The 17306-nt window shown below is 46.2% G+C and overlaps 1 protein-coding gene across 3 annotated transcripts in view; it reads left to right on the plus strand.

Annotated features, from left to right (window-relative positions):
* tubgcp6 (tubulin, gamma complex associated protein 6) overlaps positions 1-17306 on the plus strand; it is a 28871-nt gene extending 11565 nt beyond the window's left edge. For 2 of the 3 annotated variants that reach the window (XM_036952828.1, XM_036952830.1), the window contains exons 6-24: positions 966-1087; positions 1279-1342; positions 1475-1584; positions 1751-1842; positions 2643-2782; positions 4609-4758; positions 5171-5252; positions 6605-6693; positions 6967-7082; positions 7320-7458; positions 8417-8509; positions 8661-10755; positions 11122-11290; positions 11398-11539; positions 13091-13285; positions 13567-13699; positions 13982-14195; positions 14441-14634; positions 16742-17306. In XM_036952828.1, the coding sequence (XP_036808723.1) occupies positions 966-1087; positions 1279-1342; positions 1475-1584; positions 1751-1842; positions 2643-2782; positions 4609-4758; positions 5171-5252; positions 6605-6693; positions 6967-7082; positions 7320-7458; positions 8417-8509; positions 8661-10755; positions 11122-11290; positions 11398-11539; positions 13091-13285; positions 13567-13699; positions 13982-14195; positions 14441-14634; positions 16742-16833 (4431 nt within the window). In that variant the 3' untranslated portion in view covers positions 16834-17306. The remainder of the gene's footprint in view (positions 1-965; positions 1088-1278; positions 1343-1474; positions 1585-1750; positions 1843-2642; positions 2783-4608; positions 4759-5170; positions 5253-6604; positions 6694-6966; positions 7083-7319; positions 7459-8416; positions 8510-8660; positions 10756-11121; positions 11291-11397; positions 11540-13090; positions 13286-13566; positions 13700-13981; positions 14196-14440; positions 14635-16741) is intronic. The other variant, XM_036952833.1, reaches the window with a different exon arrangement.

A 17306-nucleotide genomic window follows, 5' to 3' on the forward strand; every position in this document is an offset into this window, starting at 1 on the left:
CCATGCTGGTTAAGTGTGCCTTGAATTCAAAATAAATCATTGACAGTGTCACCAGCAAAGCACCCCCACATCATAACACCACCTCCTCCATGCTTCACGGTAGGAACCGCACATGTGGAGATCATCAGTTAATCTACTCTGCGTCTCACAAAGACTTATCAGACCAAAGGACAGATTTCAACCGATTTACTGTCCATTGCTCGTGTTTCTTGACCCAAGCAAGTGGCTTCTTCTTATTGGTGTCCTTTTAGTAGTGGTTTCTTTGCAGCAATTTGACCATGAAGGCCTGATTCACGCAGTCTCCTCTGAACAGTTGATGTTGAGATGTGTCTGTTACTTGAACTCTGAAGCATTTATTTGGGCTGCAATCTGAGGTGCAGTTAACTCTAATGACCTTATCCTCTGGGTCTTCCTTTCCTGTGGCGGTCCTCATGAGAGCCAGTTTCATCATAGCGCTTGATGGTTTTTGCGACTGCACTTGAAGAAACATTCAAAGTTCTTGACATTTTAAGGATTGACTGACCTTCATGTCTTAAAGTAATGATGGACTGTAATTTCTCTTTGTTTATTTGAACTGTTCTTGCCATAATATGACTTGGTCTTTTACCAAATAGTGTTATCTTCTCTATACCAACCCTACCTTGTCACAACACAACTGATTGGCTCAAACACATTAAGAAGGAAAGAAATTCCACAAATGAACTTTTAACAAGGCTCACCTGTTAATTGAAATGCATTCCAAGAGTGTGCAAAGCTGTCATCAAGATGGCTACTTTGAAGAATCTCAAATATAAAATATATTTTGATATAACACTTTATTGTTTACTACATGATTCCTTGTGTTATTTCAACTTTTGGTGTCTTCACTATTATTCTACAATGTAGAAAATAGTAAAAAATAAAGAAAAATCCTTGAATGAGTTGGTGTGTCCAAACTTTTGACTGGTACTCTGTCTTTCTCTCAGGCGTTTACAGGTGGACTGCGTAAGTACCTGCATTACTACCGGGCCTGTGTCCTCAGCACCCCTCCCACCCTTAGCCTGCTCACCATCGGCTTCCTGTTCCGCAAGGTGGGCCGGCAGCTCAGGTAAGACCCTTACTCACAGGTCAATAACCACCATGAAATTAGGCACACAGTTCCCTAAGCATTCCAACCAATTGAATGTGCATTGTTTAGGATAGTTGATTTTCAATTAAATAGCTATATTTTAGGAATTGACGCTGTGTTACGCTGTCTAGTGTCCCCCAGTCATGCTCCTGTTTCTTCTGTGTTTGTAGGTATTTGTCAGAGTTGTGCTGTGTGGATGGGGCATCTGGTGTGGGCCAGGCTACCTTCCCTGTGGTAAGTTTCATTACACCTCGCCGACACACCACCCTGATTTCTGTCGGCATATTCACTCTCTCTGTTTGCCTCAGCCATTTAGAGGTGCATGTACTCAATAGTTTAACTCGGCCGGTATCTTGTCTTCTTCAGGGTGTGACGCTGCTCTCCTACCTGTACAACGAGGCCCAGAGCAACTGCAGCAATGAGAACTACCCCGTGCTGCTGTCCCTACTGAAGAGCAGCTGTGAGCCTTACACACGGTCAGTCATCCCAGCCATCACACTGACAATGTCCACTGATCTGTCCCACCTATCCCACTTGGAATTTATGCTAACCTGCACCCCCACAAATGCTTTCAAGATGCTTGTAAACAACGTGCCCTGGCCTGGTTGTGTGCCTGACTGATCCTTTTCCCTGTGTGTGTAGGTTTGTGTCAGACTGGGTGTACAGTGGAGTGTTCCGGGACGTGTACGGAGAGTTCATGATCCAGGTCAACGAAGACTACCTCAGCTTCAGAGGTCAGAACATTACACTGCCCGATAACAGTACTCTGCATGCACAGTGTCGATTGTAGCAACCTCATGAAGCAGATAAACCCTCTTGTGGTAAAGATGTTGGACTGACCGATCCAGGGACCCGTGTTTGAGTTCAGGTTGGGCTACACTCCGAATGAGCTAATTCCCTGTACCACATTCAAGGACCGACAGTATCACTTTTAGATTTGCTGTGGTTTAGAGCAGGGTTTCCCAAACTCGGTCCCGGGGCCCTCCTTGGGTGCACGTTTTGCATTTGGACCAAGCACCACACAGCTGATTCAAATATCTAACTCGTCATCAAAATTATTTGCATCAGCGGTGTAGTGCTTGGTCAAAAACCAAAACGTGCATCCAAGGAGGGCCCCGGGACCGGGTTTGGGAAACCCTGCTCTAGAGGACTGTTACCTGATCTGGCTCACTTCATCATGCCTGCAGGGAACCTTCCTAGTGTTTCTCACTCCTGATTTTGAAGGACATACAAATACTAATACTCTATTCCAAGAGTCAGTTAGTGAAGCAATCAGTGGAGCTTGCTTGGCAATGGCAAGCTTCTTCGTTCGTTCTTCGTTTCTTCATGAAATAAAACCAGGTGAATTCACGCCCCCCAGTGCTTGTATCAGGGTACACAGATCTAACCTGTTATCATTTCCTAGTAGTTTTTTCTATAGTAGGACCTAAACACCCATCATGGAAAAACTCCTGACCCCACTGTAATAGGGTTAGGAAAAACTCCTTTCCTAGAAATTCCTGGTGTACCTCACAACCCTCCTCTCTCCCGCTAGACAAGCACTTCTGGGCGCAGGGCTACACACTGATCTCCCGTGATGTGGAGGACTGCGTGCCTGTCTTCCTCCGACACATAGCCAACGACGTGTACGTCTGCGGGAAGACCATCAACCTGCTCAAGATCTGCTGTCCCCAGGTCAGTGGTAATGGGTCATTTACACACTCACACTGTGTCCTTGGTAGAGGTCGACCGATTATGATTTTTCAACGCCGATACCGATTTACTGGAGGACCAAAAAAAAAAGCCGACACCGATTAATCGGCCGATTTAAAAAAATATATATATATATATATTTTTGTTTTTTTATATATACATATTTATTTCATATATATATGTAACAATGACAATTACAACAATACTGAATGAACACGTATTTTAACTTAATATAATACATCAATAAAATCAATTTAGTCTCAAATAAATATTGAAACATGTTCAATTTGGTTTAAATAATGCAAAAACAAAGTGTTGGAGAAGAAAGTAAAAGTGTGTCATGTAAAAAAGCTAATGTTTAAGTTCCTTGCTCAGAACATGAGAACATATGAAAACTGGTGGTTCCTTTTATCTTGAGTCTTCAATATTCCAGTTAAGAAGTTTTAGGTTGTAGTTATTATAGGAATGATAGGACTATTTATCTCTATACGATTTGAATTTCATATACCTTTGACTATTGTAGGCACTATAGTATTGCCAGCCTAATCTCGGGAGTTGATAGGCTTGAAGTCATAAACAGCGCTGTGCTTCAAGCATTGCGAAGAGTTGCTGGCAAACGCAGGAAAGTGCTGTTTGAATGAAAACTTACGAGCCTGCTGCTGCCTACCACCGCTCAGTCAGACTGCTCTATCAAATATCAAATCATAGACTTAATTATAATATAATAAACACACAGAAATACGAGCCTTAGGTCATTAATATGGTCAAATCCGGAAACTATCATTTCGAAAAACAAAACATTTATTATTTCAGTGAAACACGGAACCGTTCCGTATTTTATCTAAGGGTGGCATCCCTAAGTCAAAATATTTTTGTTACATTGCACAACCTTCAATGTTATGTCATAATTATGTAAAATTCTGGCAAATTAATTACGATCTTTGTTAGGAAGAAATGGTCTTCACACAGTTCGCAACGAGCCATTGAGCCCAAACTGCTGCATATACCCTGACTCTGCTTGCACTGAACGCAAGAGAAGTGACACAATTTCCCTAGTTAATAATGCCTGCTAACATGAATTTATTTTAACTAAATATACAAAAAATATACTATCAAATATATTGATTTTAAGAAAGGCATTGATGTTAATATTAGGTATATTGGTAATGTTAGGTATATTGGTATATTGATTGTGCTTTTGTCACGAATGCGCTTTTGTTAAATCACCCGTTTGGCGAAGTAGGCTGTGATTCGATGATAAATTTACAGGCACCGCATTGATTATATTCAACACAGGACAAGCTAGTTAAACTAGTAATATCATCCACCATGTGTAGTTAACTAGTGATTATGTTAAGATTGATTGTTTTTTTATAAGATAAGTTTAATGCTAGCTAGCAACTTACCTTGGCTCCTTGCTGCACTCGCGTAACAGGTGGTCAGCCTGCCACGTAGTCTCCTCGTGGAGTGCAATGTAATCAGCCATAATCGGCATCCAAAAATGCAGATTACTGATTGTTATGAAAACTTGAAACCAGACCTTATTAATCGGTCGACCTCTAGTCCTTGGGTCAGAGAATACTAGGATGGAGTTACTTTTCCTGGACACTGATCTAAGGTCTGTATTGTTTTTAGTTTTTTTTCTCCTAATGTTTAAAGTTAGGTTTTGGGAAAGGACTGAGCTGATCCTAGATCTGTACGTACACAAACCCCTATCCGGAGCAGTCTAGCAGCCCAAAGTTAACTCTGATCTAGGTTAAGATCAGCTGTACCTATAACTGCTGTCTGATATTGTCTCTCTGCCGCAGCATTACATCTGCTGGTCGGAGCTACCCGTGCCTCGCATCGCTGTCACGTTCTCCCTGCAGGAGGTAGAGGAGATAGAGAGGGACTGTGCCGTGTACCGAGGACGCATGGAGAGGATCGCCAAGCACAGCGCCACCAGCAGGGAGGAACAGGTACTGCAGCAAATCATCAAGGAAATGCATGAAACTCAAACTTGAATGGAAAAAACATCTATTAATAATGCATTGGATTTTTATAGCGCTTTTCTAAACCCCAAATATGCTTTAAAGTGTAGGGCTTTGACGTTAATTGGAGATTTGTGTGAAAATGTTTGTTCTACGCTTCTCTGCTTTGGACTCGGCTTTCCATAGATAGGAGAAGAGCGAGAGGGAAGGAATGAGAGAGATGGGGAAAGCGGCAGTAATGGACCATTAAGCTGATGTACACATACTCGATTTGAAACCCTCAGTGATCTACAGTGCAAATCCATGGCCTATTTTTCAGCTAGAGCAGAAGCGGGAGAAGATGTCAGATAGATCTCTGTTAATGATGGTCTGTGTCTGTTCTCCCTGTCTTTGTTGCTAGGCCTTGCGCACAGAGCAGGCACGCCAGGAACTGATCAATCAGGTCAGGCAGTCGGCCGCCAAGACCCTGGAGAGCATCCGCGGTGAGAGGGACACGCACAGTAACACACGCAGGGCCTAAAGTTAAAACCTGCCACCTGCCAGACGTGGGTAGATTTTGGCATTGGTGGGTAAGAATGTTTAAATCACCAGCCACGTTGGCGCATGGTAACACTCCGGGCTCTACAGTGTGACCATTTAATAAAAATAGTCAACAATGGGTGTGATTTATAGCTAAATAAATGCAGTAGCTGTTTTCAATTTCTATTTCTGCCCTTTTTGTTTCATATCTAGAGTAATGCAAAAAATGCATCTGAATCACACTGTGAGAGCTGAAAGATTTGTTTTTAGAAGCAATGGGCATAGACGTTGGTCTAATTTACTCGAAAGTACTGAAGTGAGACTTTGTCCTTGTGTTTCTTAGCTTGTGAACAAAACAATGTAAATAGCCAAGTTGCTTTTCAATGTTTGAGTATACACCCACTGCTAGCAAAAAGACACATCGTTGGCCTCTACTGGTGAAATTCTCAGGTACACATGATGACTAGAGTGATCCTGTTACCAAGGTAACCTTAAAGGAATCAGCTGAAAAATATTTTTTTATTTATTAAAATACTTTGGTCACAGAATATTAAATTAAATCGATCAATATACCACATACTTCTTACTTGTAATACAAGTAATAGTAAGTAATACTAAGCATGCTCATTTGTTTTTGTAATTATGGCAAAACATACAAAATATATGTTTACAAATCGAAGTGGCAGGTATATATATATATTTTTTAATCTTCTGCATAATCTGCTGCATTGGCTGTTTATGGGGTGGCCGGTAGCCTAGTGGTTAGAGCGTTGGACTAGTAACCAAAAGGTTTCTAGATCGAATCCCTGAGCTGACCAGGTAAAAAATCTGTCGTTCTTCCCCTGGACAAGGCAGTTAACTCACTGTTCCTAGCCCGTCATTGTAAATTGGAATTTGTTCTTAACTGACTTGCCTAGTTAAATAAAAATTAAATTGGCTGTTTATACAAAAAAGTTACTGCAATACTACATACACTGGTACAGACATACACCTCGCTACAACCTTACAGGATCTTTACAACAGTGCTCACAACACTGATTACACCCCAAAAGAACTTGGCACATCACCCTCTATAACCCTAAGGATTCTTCACAGAGACAGCAGGGAGAAGGGGGGCTGATATGAGTGAGAAAAAGCTTTGAACAGCTTCCAGCACCTCCGGGTGTAAAATCTAATCATCGCTCACATAGTTTAAGAAACTGCTCATATCAGTTATTGCTTCAAAGATGTGCAATGGGAAGTGAATGGGCCAAGTACTGTGTGTGTACTGTAGGGGGTAACCAACCTGCTGTTCTCCCTCTCTCGCCCCCTGCAGGGCGCCAGGTGTCGCAGCGTCTGGCTGAAGAGGCAAAGAAGAGGGAACGCTTTGAAGAGCTGAGACAGCACTTGGAGCAGGAACAAGAGGTGGGACAGAGAGCGAGAAAGGGAGACCAAGAGAGACTTGACTGTCTTCCTTTTGACCTTCATATCTTCACAAGCTAAAGACGGAGGGAGGGAGAAAGAAGGAAGGAATGAGAGAGAAGCAAACAATTACTCTTTAACTCTGTTTTGCATCATAGGAACACAACTAGGACCACAACACTATCCTTTTATCTTTAGAGCCGTGTTACTGTTTTCTTACCTCAGCTGTAGAGTGTGTGTGTAACCCATGTCTGTGCATGTGTGTAAATGTTGCAGTGGCACAGTTTAGCCAGGAGGAAGGAGCAGGAGGATGAATTCAGCTTTGCCAGGGAGCTGAGAGACCGAGAGAAGCGACTACAGGCCCTGGAGGAGCAGCTGGAGATCCGAGCCAGGTCTGGCCACTAGGGCACGCCACCGCATCATACCCACATTAGACACACAGTCACGTTACACACACACAGCATAAATAATAGTTTTAGATTTGGTTATTATAATAAAAGTAAGAGTTGCACAAATCTTCTCCTCTTCACCACCTCGCCCTCCTCTCAAATCACGACCTTATCTTCAAGACAAGCCTGACTTGGGTGAAACCTGACCCTTAAATAACCTGAGATAACAATGGTCCTCAGGAAGGAACTGATTGCCCAGTACAGCCACCTATCAGAGGAGGCGGCCAAGAGGGAGTGGCGGGCCATGTGGAGGGTTCAACGAATGAGACTGGACGATTTCCGGGCCCAGTTTCTACAGCAAGACCAACAGGAGACTGAGGTCAGTAGTACTCTCTCTTATACACACACTGTCTCTCGACGAATGTTACTTAGAAGGGTGTAAATTAGAGGTCTTCACAGGTCCAAAAAGTTGGATACATTCCGAAATGGACCTGGGCCTTTCCCACCCGGACCTGATATGGATAAATACATTTTTAAGATTTTTTAAGACAACTAGACCCGTTCCGTTATAGGCGGGGGAGGGCCATACTGTGAGCGAGGGACTTGGGGAGCAGGGAGGGAGGGAGAGGTGCAGCTCTAGCAGGCGGGGGAGGACCATACTGTGAGCGAGGGACTTGGGGAGCAGGGAGGGAGGGAGAGACAAGAGACACCAAGTCGACTCCAACTATAGTAGATGAATAGCTGACTAGCTAGCTAGGCTAATTGAGGCTGCAGCGCTTTCTGATCCTACAGTTACAAATAACACCAACTCCATTCAGAATATTAAGTAGCAGCCTGCCTGTTGGCTCTTGGTCGCTGTAGCCTGTCCTTGTCCTTTAACTTTTAATTCCATCTTCCATGGATTAGATATATCCTAACTTTTGCCACACGGAGCAAGGTTCTATGACTGTAGCCTATTGACTCTTTGATGACTTACGATTGGCCAACAACAAGCTACACGCTCCACTCTTGTGATAAGAAAGAGCAGCAGCATAAATTATACAGTTTGTCTCTCCTGCAGCAGTCATGTTTCGATTTGTCGTGGCCCTTCCGGACAGGTCAGTTATAATTACACATACCCGTGACAACCCCACCTAGAGCCGTGACATTATTTACAATTCTGGTTCAGGTCCAGATCGGGTTTTTGGGTACAGGTGGATCTGTGAAGACCACTAGTGTGAATCGTGTTTTGGCTGTGTGGTTTCATGATGTTGATGAATATGATTGTGATGCTGATGTTGATTTAATATGATTGTGATGCTGATGCAGTAATGTACTATTCTTATCTAAACCCCCAGGCTATTCTGGAGAAGTATCCTGTCGGAGGGCAGAGACCCCCTCTGGAAATACTACAGCCAGCTCCAGCTCAGACCACTCAACCATTAACACAGGTGTGTAAGTGTGTGGGGTGGTGTAGCGGCAAATAAATACAGCCTATGTAAAAGTGCCTTGCCAATCCACTCATGGAAGTGTAAGCTTGACTGAGTGTGTGATCTCTGCTCTGTGCCCTAACCTCGCTGTTCCTGCCCCTGTTTTGTACAGGAGTCCCTATCCCCGGAGCCCTGTGAGCAGCAGTCTGAGGAGCCAACCCAGGCCCCCCTTCCCCACCAATCCACTCCCCCAGCACTCCCCACCACGAAACTCGACCTCACCCTCGTCACAGAGCACATCGACGCCAATGACTTCCTGCCCAAGCCGGCCGACAGCCTGCAAGTGGACCAGGCCCTACAGGAAATTGGGTCGGACCTCCCGGAGGCTCTTGCGCCTCATAAACCCGTAGACTATGACTTTAGCGCCCCCTACAGTCCCCTTGAGGGAGTGACGGCCCCGGCCCTGGCTAGACCTTGCTGGGGTCCTGTGGTACAGCCAGACATGACTCACCCTCACATCCCAACCGGTCCCCCTGAGTCCACTCTAGGCATGGGGTGTGTGGTGTCCGGGACTTTAGCTCTCCCGTCTCCGCTACCTGGAAGTACCTACGGCCATTCTTCAGACTCCACTATGGGTGTAGGGTGTGTGGTGTCAGGAGCTGAGGTCCTCCCCAGGCCCAGTCCTCAAGGCCAGGCCTCCCAATCTAGCATCCCCCTGGGCCAGTACTTCTCTGATGTGCCCCTGGCTCTCCACACAGCCAATGTCCACGGACACCCCTCCCAGACCACAGTGCAGCTGGTGGATGGAAGTGAGTCAAAGCAGATGGACAGCAGGCAGGAGAATACGGAAGACCCATCACCTCCAGGGGGCATCGTAAAGGAGGCTGAAGGGACTGTAGAGGCATCATGCCTGGTGGAGATGAAGCCAGCTGAGATGGAGAAACTAGATTGTGTTGGAGCAGAGGAACAGATGGCTGGTTCTCTCAGGGAGGCTTCTGCCTCCTACACCCCAGAGCAGGGCCATGACAGTGGGTATCACCCAGGACAGGCCTCCCCTTCCCTCTCTGGACCCTCCAGTGTGTACGAGCTTCCTACCTCCAACATTCAAGGCCATGCCTCAGATGCTCATATTAAAGTCGGAGAGCACGTTTCAGATGTGGAAGCCCCTCTCCCTTCTCAAAACGTTCATGGTCACTCATCTGATGCTAACATAAAGGTAGGAGAGTTTGTTTCGGAGGTGACTGCTCCTCTTCCGACCGCCAACATTCACGGTCACGCATCTGACGCTCATATTAAAGTTGGAGACCATGTTTCAGAAGTGGTCGCCTCCCTTTTCACCCAGAACATTCACGGTCATGCCTCGGACTCTCACATCAAGGTCGGGGAGCACATGTCAGAAGAGGTCGCCTCCATTCACACCCAAAACATCCACGGTCATTCATCCGACACTCACTTCAAGGCGGGTGAGTTTGTGTTGGACGCAGAGCCCTCCCGACCACGCTGGAGCAAGCATGGTCACGCTTCAGACTGCACACTTCAAGTAGGCTGTGTGATGTCTGGCACAGAACCAGTACTCTCCCCTTTACCTGGTAGCACCTACGGCCATTCCTCTGAGTCCACACTAGGTATAGGGTGTGTTGTCTCTGGGGTTGAACTCCTTCATGCTCCTCTACCTGGAAGTGACTTTGGACACGCCTCAGACTCAACCCTGGGTGGAGGGTGTGTGGTGTCAGGAACGGTAACCCTTCCTTCTCCGATACCCGGAAGTGACTACGGCCATTCGTCAGATTCAGCGATGGGCGGAGGGTGCGTGATATCTGGGATTGAACCTGTTCGCGCTCCTCTTCCCGGCAGCAACTTCGGACAGTCCTCAGACTCCACACTGGGCACAGGGTGTGTGGTGTCTGGTGTAAGCCCTCTGCCCTCCCCCATCCCTGGCAGTATCTACGGCCACAGCTCAGACTCTGCCCTGGGAGGGGGCTGTAAGGTGTCAGGTGTAAACCCTCTGCCCTCCCCCATCCCTGGCAGTATCTACGGCCACAGCTCAGACTCTGCCCTGGGAGGGGGCTGTAAGGTGAAGGAGACTGGTAATGAATACGACGCCAGGACCCTGGAGCAACAGGAGCAGCAGCGGCTGGCCGAGGGCATCTCGTCCTGGGCAGCGGGCTTGGCTCTGTCCCCAGGCGAGAGCTCAGAGAGGGAGTACCTCCGCTCCCTGGCTGCTCAGTACCAGGTGGAGCAGTACGAGGACTGCTACGGTCTCATGAGTGAGTCACGTCAAACACACACAGGCCTGCACGTACAAATACTGTATAATGCAGTCGAGGGCACTTCACACACCCTGTGTTTGCATCGTGCACACATTCATGATAGTCCCAAGTTATTGCGTCACACGTTGGCAGGAATAGACTGCTCTAGTGGAAAATAACACCGTGGTACTCGGATCAGTTGCACAACACTAATGTAAAGCAGCTTTTTAAACTAAGATGTTCACATGATTCATGTATAATATACCATCCAACTGAAAACACAACAATGACTGAAAGGTTCAATCAGGCAATGGTCCATTAATATAAAGAATGTTTGAATTAGAATCTCACTGTATGTTTCTGCATGCTGTGTCCCCTCCACAGCGTTGGCCCCAGAGTGTCACCCCCTGCATCAGGTGACGCGGGGCCCCTGGGGCCTCCCGGTGGACCCATCGCTCCGCAGGGCCACAGACACCACGGTGGTGCAGCTTAGTGGGATGGTCTCCCTGCACGTCCTCATGAAGCACTCTGTCACCACCCCACTCATCACACAGTGAGTGTGTGTTGCCTTTTTAGGGAAGAAGGAGTTCACGTCTCTCTGTGGGCCTATCACGGACTGTTTGGTGCTCCTGTTAACCCCGCCTTCTCTCTGTCTCTCAGTGTATCCTTGGTGAACAAGGCGGTGGTGGACTACTACTTCGTAGAGCTTGGAGTGGAGAGGCATTTTGAGGCCCTCAGGCACTTCTTGCTCATGGAGGACGGGGAGTTTGCCCAGTCTCTCAGTGACCTGATCTTTGAAAAGGTGAAATGAAGCTATGGGAGTAGTCTTACCTACAGTGCCTTCAGAAAGTATTCATACCTACTCCACATTTTGTTACGGCTTGAATTAAAAATCAATCAAATAAAAACAATTCTCACCCATCTACACACAATACGCCATAATGACAAAGTGAAAACATGTTTTTAGAAATGTTTGCTCATTTATTTAAATTGAAATACAGACATATCTCATTTACGTAAGTATTCACTCCCCTGAGTCAGAAGCAACTTTGGCATCGGTTACAGCTGTGAATCTTTCTGGGTAAGTCTCAAAGAGCTTTCCATACCTGGATTGTGCAACATTTGACCATTATTATTTTCAAAACTGTAACTTCGCCATTTAGAAACATTCACTGTCTTCTTGGTAAGCAACTCCAGTGTAGATTTGGCCTTGTGTTTTAGGTCATTGTCCTGCTGTTTTCCTCTAGGATTTTGCCTGTGCTTTGTTCCATTCTGTTTCTTTTTATCCTGAAAAACTCCCCAGTCCTTAATGATTACAAGCATAACTAATGACATGATGCAGCCACCACCATACTTGGAAATATGAAGAGTGGTACTCAGTGTTGTGTTGGATTTGCCTCAAACGTAATGCTTTGTATTCCGGACATACAGTTCATTTCTTTGCCAATTTTTTAGCAGTTTTACTTTCGTGCCTTATTGTGAACAGGATGCATGTTTTGGACTATTTTCAGTCTGTACAGGCTTCCTTCTTTTTGCTCTGTCATTTAGGTTAGTATTGTGGACTAACTACAATGTTGTTGATTCATCCTCAGTTTTCGCCTATCACAGCCATTAAAATCCCTGAGCAGTTTCCTTCCTCTCCAGCAACTGAGTTGGGAGAACACCTGTATCTTTGTAGTGACTGGGTGTATTGAGACACTAACTACACCATGCTCAAAGGGATATTCAATGTTTGCTTTTTACAGTTTTACCCATCAATAGATTCCCATCTTTGCGGGGCATTGGAAAATATATATATTTTTTGTGGTTGAATCTAGTATTTGAAATTCACTGCTTGACTGAGGGACCATACATCTGTATGTGTGGGGTACAGAGATGAGGTAGCCATTCAAAAATCATGTTCAACACTATTATTGCACACAAAGGGAGTCCACGCAACTTATGTGACTTGTCAAGCACATTTCTACACCCAAATTTATTTTGGCTTGTCATAACAAAGGGGTTGCTTATTGACTCGACATTTCAGCTTTTCAATTTGAATGAATGAGAAACATAATTCCTCTTTGACATTATGGAGTATTGTTGTTTGTCACTCGCCTACATACATCTCAATGTAACACACGTTTTGTTCAGGCTGTAACACCACGAAATGTAGAAAATGTCAAGGGGTGTGAATACTTTCTGAAGGCACTGTTTGGTGGGCATTTCATGTACCTGGGTTTTTTTCCTGTGTGTTTGTGTTTTGCCTGGGTGTGTATTTTCTGTGTGTTTTGTCTATTCAGTCTGTTTTATCTGTCTGGGGTGGGTCTGTGTCTGTGTTTTGTCCATATGTAATCCCTGTGTTCTCCATCAGATGGGCAGTGGTCAGACTCCTGGAGAGCTGTTGACTCCTCTGGTCCTGAACTCCATCCTGAGTAAGGCTCTTCAGTACAGTCTTCATGGAGACAGTTCTCTGGCCCCTAACTTCACCTTCGCCCTGCGTTTCCTCCCGGAGACCTTCCATCCTCACGCCCCCGACGCACTCAACTGCCTGGAGCTACGGTACAAGGTCAGAGGAGAGGGAGTGTATTTTTGTGTGCAGTAGATTGCTGACCTCACTGAAATTGTGATGTAGTACTGTTTGTTCTTGGTATGGAAAATATCGGAAAACAGTTTGATCCTCTTGAATTCATTTGGAGAGCGGCTTTTCGAAGACTGTGAATAATGATTTTTCACAAAAGAACCCCCCCCCCCCCCCCCCCGATTTAATCTCCTGCATCTCATTTTCTAACCTCTCTCTGTTACATCTGACCCTCATACTCTCTTTCTCTCCCTCCCTCTGTCTCTCAGGTGGACTGGCCGTTGAACATCATAATCACAGACAGCTGTATGAACAAGTACAACCGTCTGTTCTCCTTCCTGCTGCAGCTCAAACACATGGTGTGGAGCCTCAGAGACGTCTGGTTTCACCTCAAGAGGACTGGTAAGGGCTCCATCTCTGGAAATGAAGGGGGGAAAACCCCTTTAGAAAGGGAATTATGGGGGGGGAAGGGAATTATGGAAAAATGGAATTATGCAAAGATAGGGAATAAGGAAAGAAAGGCATACCGCTTCTCTCGAGTGTTTTAATACATCTGCACCACATCAGTTCTTTTTAAAGCACTAAGGAGCAGCATATTTCATGTGCAGGCTTTTATTTATAGCTCCAGTCATAATTATGCCACGACCCAAAAGTAACGTGTGCCTGTGTGTGTGTGTCCCCCAGCGCTGGTGAAAGGGGCGGGCCGCTCGGTGCAGTTCCGCCAGCTGCAGCTGTACAGACACGAGATGCAACACTTTGTGAAGGTGATCCAGGGTTACATCGCTAACCAGATCCTGCAGGTGTCCTGGTTAGAGTTCACCACCAAGCTGGCCAGTGCCTCGGACCTGGACGCCATACACCGCACACATGCAGACTACCTCAACAGAGCTATCTTCAGGTTAGAGACATACACACACACTGACTACCTCAACAGAGCTATCTTCATGTTAGAGACATACACACACGCCGACTACTTCAACACATTACACTCTCAATCACGGCCGGTTGTGATACAGCCTGGAACTGAACCAGGGTCTGTAGTGACGCCTCTAGCACTGAGATGCAGTGATTTAGACCACTGCGCCACTGAGAAGCCTACATCTTTCCTTAATTTAATTCTGTATCTGTTTTCTCCCCTCCCAGGGGTCTGCTGACAGAGAAGGCAGCTCCAGTCATGAACATCATCCACAGTATCTTCAGCCTGATCCTGAAGTTCCGGGCCCAGCTGATCGCACAGCCCTGGGACAGCCAGCAGGGGGAGGCAGTGCACCCCAGCTTCATCGCCATGCAGCAGTCATACAACACTTTCAAATACTACTCCCACTTCCTCTTCAAAGGTAAGGACCGGGTCAAAGCCTCACTGACCTCTGGTGACCTTTCTAATGAGAGTTGCGGGTAGTTTCTATATGGGTAAAGTGATATGTTCAAATCCAAATCAACATCTGGCGGTCCTTTTTCTTGAACACCTCTTGTTGCAGTGTTTAGTTGGTAACTCGGTAGAGTCAAATCAAATGTTATTGGTCACATGCACATGTTTAGCAGGTGTAGAGAAATGCTTGTGTTCCTAGCTCCAACAGTGCAGTACTATCTAACAAAACACACAAATCTAAAAGTAAAAGAATGGAGTTAAGAAATATAGAAATATTAGGACGAGCAATGTCGGAGTGGCATTGACTGTAAAACAGTATGTAAACATTATTAAAATGGACCAGTGATTCCATGTCTATGTACACAGGACAACAGCCTCTAAGGTGCAGGGTTGAGTAACTGGGTGGTAGCCGGCTAGTGCCAGTGACTAAGTTCGGGGCAGGGTACTGGGTGAAGGCCGGCTAGTGATGGCTATTTAACAGTCTGATGGCCTTGAGATAGAAGCTGTTTTCAGTCTCTCGGTCCCCGCTTTGATGCACCTGTAACTGACCTCGCATTCTGGATGATAGCGAGGTGAACAGGTCGTGGCTCGGGTGGCTGAGGTCATCGATGATCTTCTTGGCCTTCCTTTGACACCAGGTGCTATAGATGTCCTGAAGGGCAGGCAGTGTGCTCCCGGCGCTGTGTTTGGCGGACCACACCACCCTCTGGAGAGCCCTGCGGTTGCGGGCAGTGCAGTTGCCGTACCAGGGGGTGAACCAGCCCGACAGGATGCGCTCAATGGTGCATCGGTAACAGTTTGTGAGGGTCTTACGGGCAAAGCTGAATTTCTTCAGCACCCTGACGTTGAAGAGGTGGTGTTGTGCCTTCTTCACCACACTGTCTGTGTGGGGGGACCATTTGATGGTCAGTGACGTGTACGCCGAGGAACTTGAAGCTTTTCACCTTCTCCACTGCGGCCCCGTTGTCGGTGTAGATGGGGGGGGGGGGGGTGCTCCCCCTGCTGAAATCTACAACCAGCTCCTTTTGTTTTGTTGCACCACTCCGCCAGGGTCCTCACCACCTCTGTAGGAAGTCTCGTCATTGTTGCTAATCAGGCCTACTAGCTGTGTCGTCTGCAAGCTTGATGATTGAGTTGGAGCTGTGCGTGGCCACGCAGTCATGGGTGAACAGGGAGTACAGGAGGGTGTTGAACATGCACGCTTGTGGGGACCCTGGGGTGAGGATCAGCGGAGGGGAGGTGTTGTTGCTTACCTTCACCACCTGGGGGCAGCCAGTCAGGAAGTAGAGGGACCAGTTGCAGAGGGCGGGGTTCAGACCCAGGGCCCTTAATAATGAGCTTGGAGGGTACTATGGCGTTAAAGGCTGAGCTAGAGTCAATGAACAGCATTCTTACATATGTATTCCTCTTGACCAGTGTTAGGTAAGGAAGAGGTGATATGATCCTTAACTATCCTCTCAAAGCACTTTGTGATGACAGTGAGTGCTACGGGACGATTAGTCATTTCAATTACCTTTGCTTTCTTGGGTACAGGAACAATGGTGGCCATCTTGAAGTAAGTGGGGACAGCAGACTAGGATAGGGAGAGATTGAATATGTCCGTAAACACAACAGCCAGCTGGTCTGTGCATGCTCTGAGGACACGGCTAGGGATGCCGTCTTAAGTCTTACATCTGCCACAGAGAACGAGAGCCCGCAGTCCTCAGGAACGGGCCGCGTCGATGGCACTGTCATCCTCCACGTGGGCGAAGGTGTTTAGCTTGTCTGGGAACAAGACGTCGGTATCCCCCTTTGTAATCGGTGATTGTCTGGAGTCCCTGCCACATACGTCTGAGCCGTTGAATTGCGACTCCACTTTGTCTCTGTACTGACGTGTTGCCTGTTTGATTGGCTTACGGAGGGCATAACTGCACCGTTTTGTATTCAACCACATTCCCAGTCACCCTGCTGTGGTTAAATGCAGATGGTTTGCAACTCCATTTTGTCTTACATCCCCTCTCTGAAAGTGTCATGTCAGTTAGTCCTTTAACCAATCAGGCAAATGGCTAGAATCTCTCTCTGTGGTGTCTCCTCAGTGGTGACCAAGCTGGTGAACCGAGGATATCAGCCTCACCTGGAGGACTTCCTGCTCCGCATCAACTTCAACAACTACTACAAAGACTCCTGAACGTACGTGTGTAGAACACTGTGTGCCTGTGTTGTAGATAATCAAGAGTAGCATCTAAACTAATGATTTGTTGAATATTATGTACATGTGTACAAATCTCTCCCCCACACCCATTGCAGTTTGGTAATGTATATTTGTGGCATGAATAATATACTGTATTAAAAGAAACTATATGCGTTGTATTTACATTTTAAATGTACCTTGACGACCTGTTTTGACAGCTTCAATGTGCCGGGACCATACAGTAGTATTATGCCTCCTGTCCACAATGGTGTCTATCAAAGTCAGTGATAACAACCTTATATACACCCCCCCCCCATATAACATGCTGAATGTAACAACGCTAGCTAAAGCTCAGGTGCCTCTCCTCTGCCCACCCCATTCCTAAGCCCTGTGTGTCAATTAAAGAAATGCTTCATTTTGTGATGTAAAAACAAAACAGGAGTAATAAAATGTCACTTGTATTTATTAAA

This window comes from Oncorhynchus mykiss, chromosome 2 (assembly GCF_013265735.2).
Source record: "Oncorhynchus mykiss isolate Arlee chromosome 2, USDA_OmykA_1.1, whole genome shotgun sequence".
NCBI lineage: Eukaryota > Metazoa > Chordata > Actinopteri > Salmoniformes > Salmonidae > Oncorhynchus > Oncorhynchus mykiss.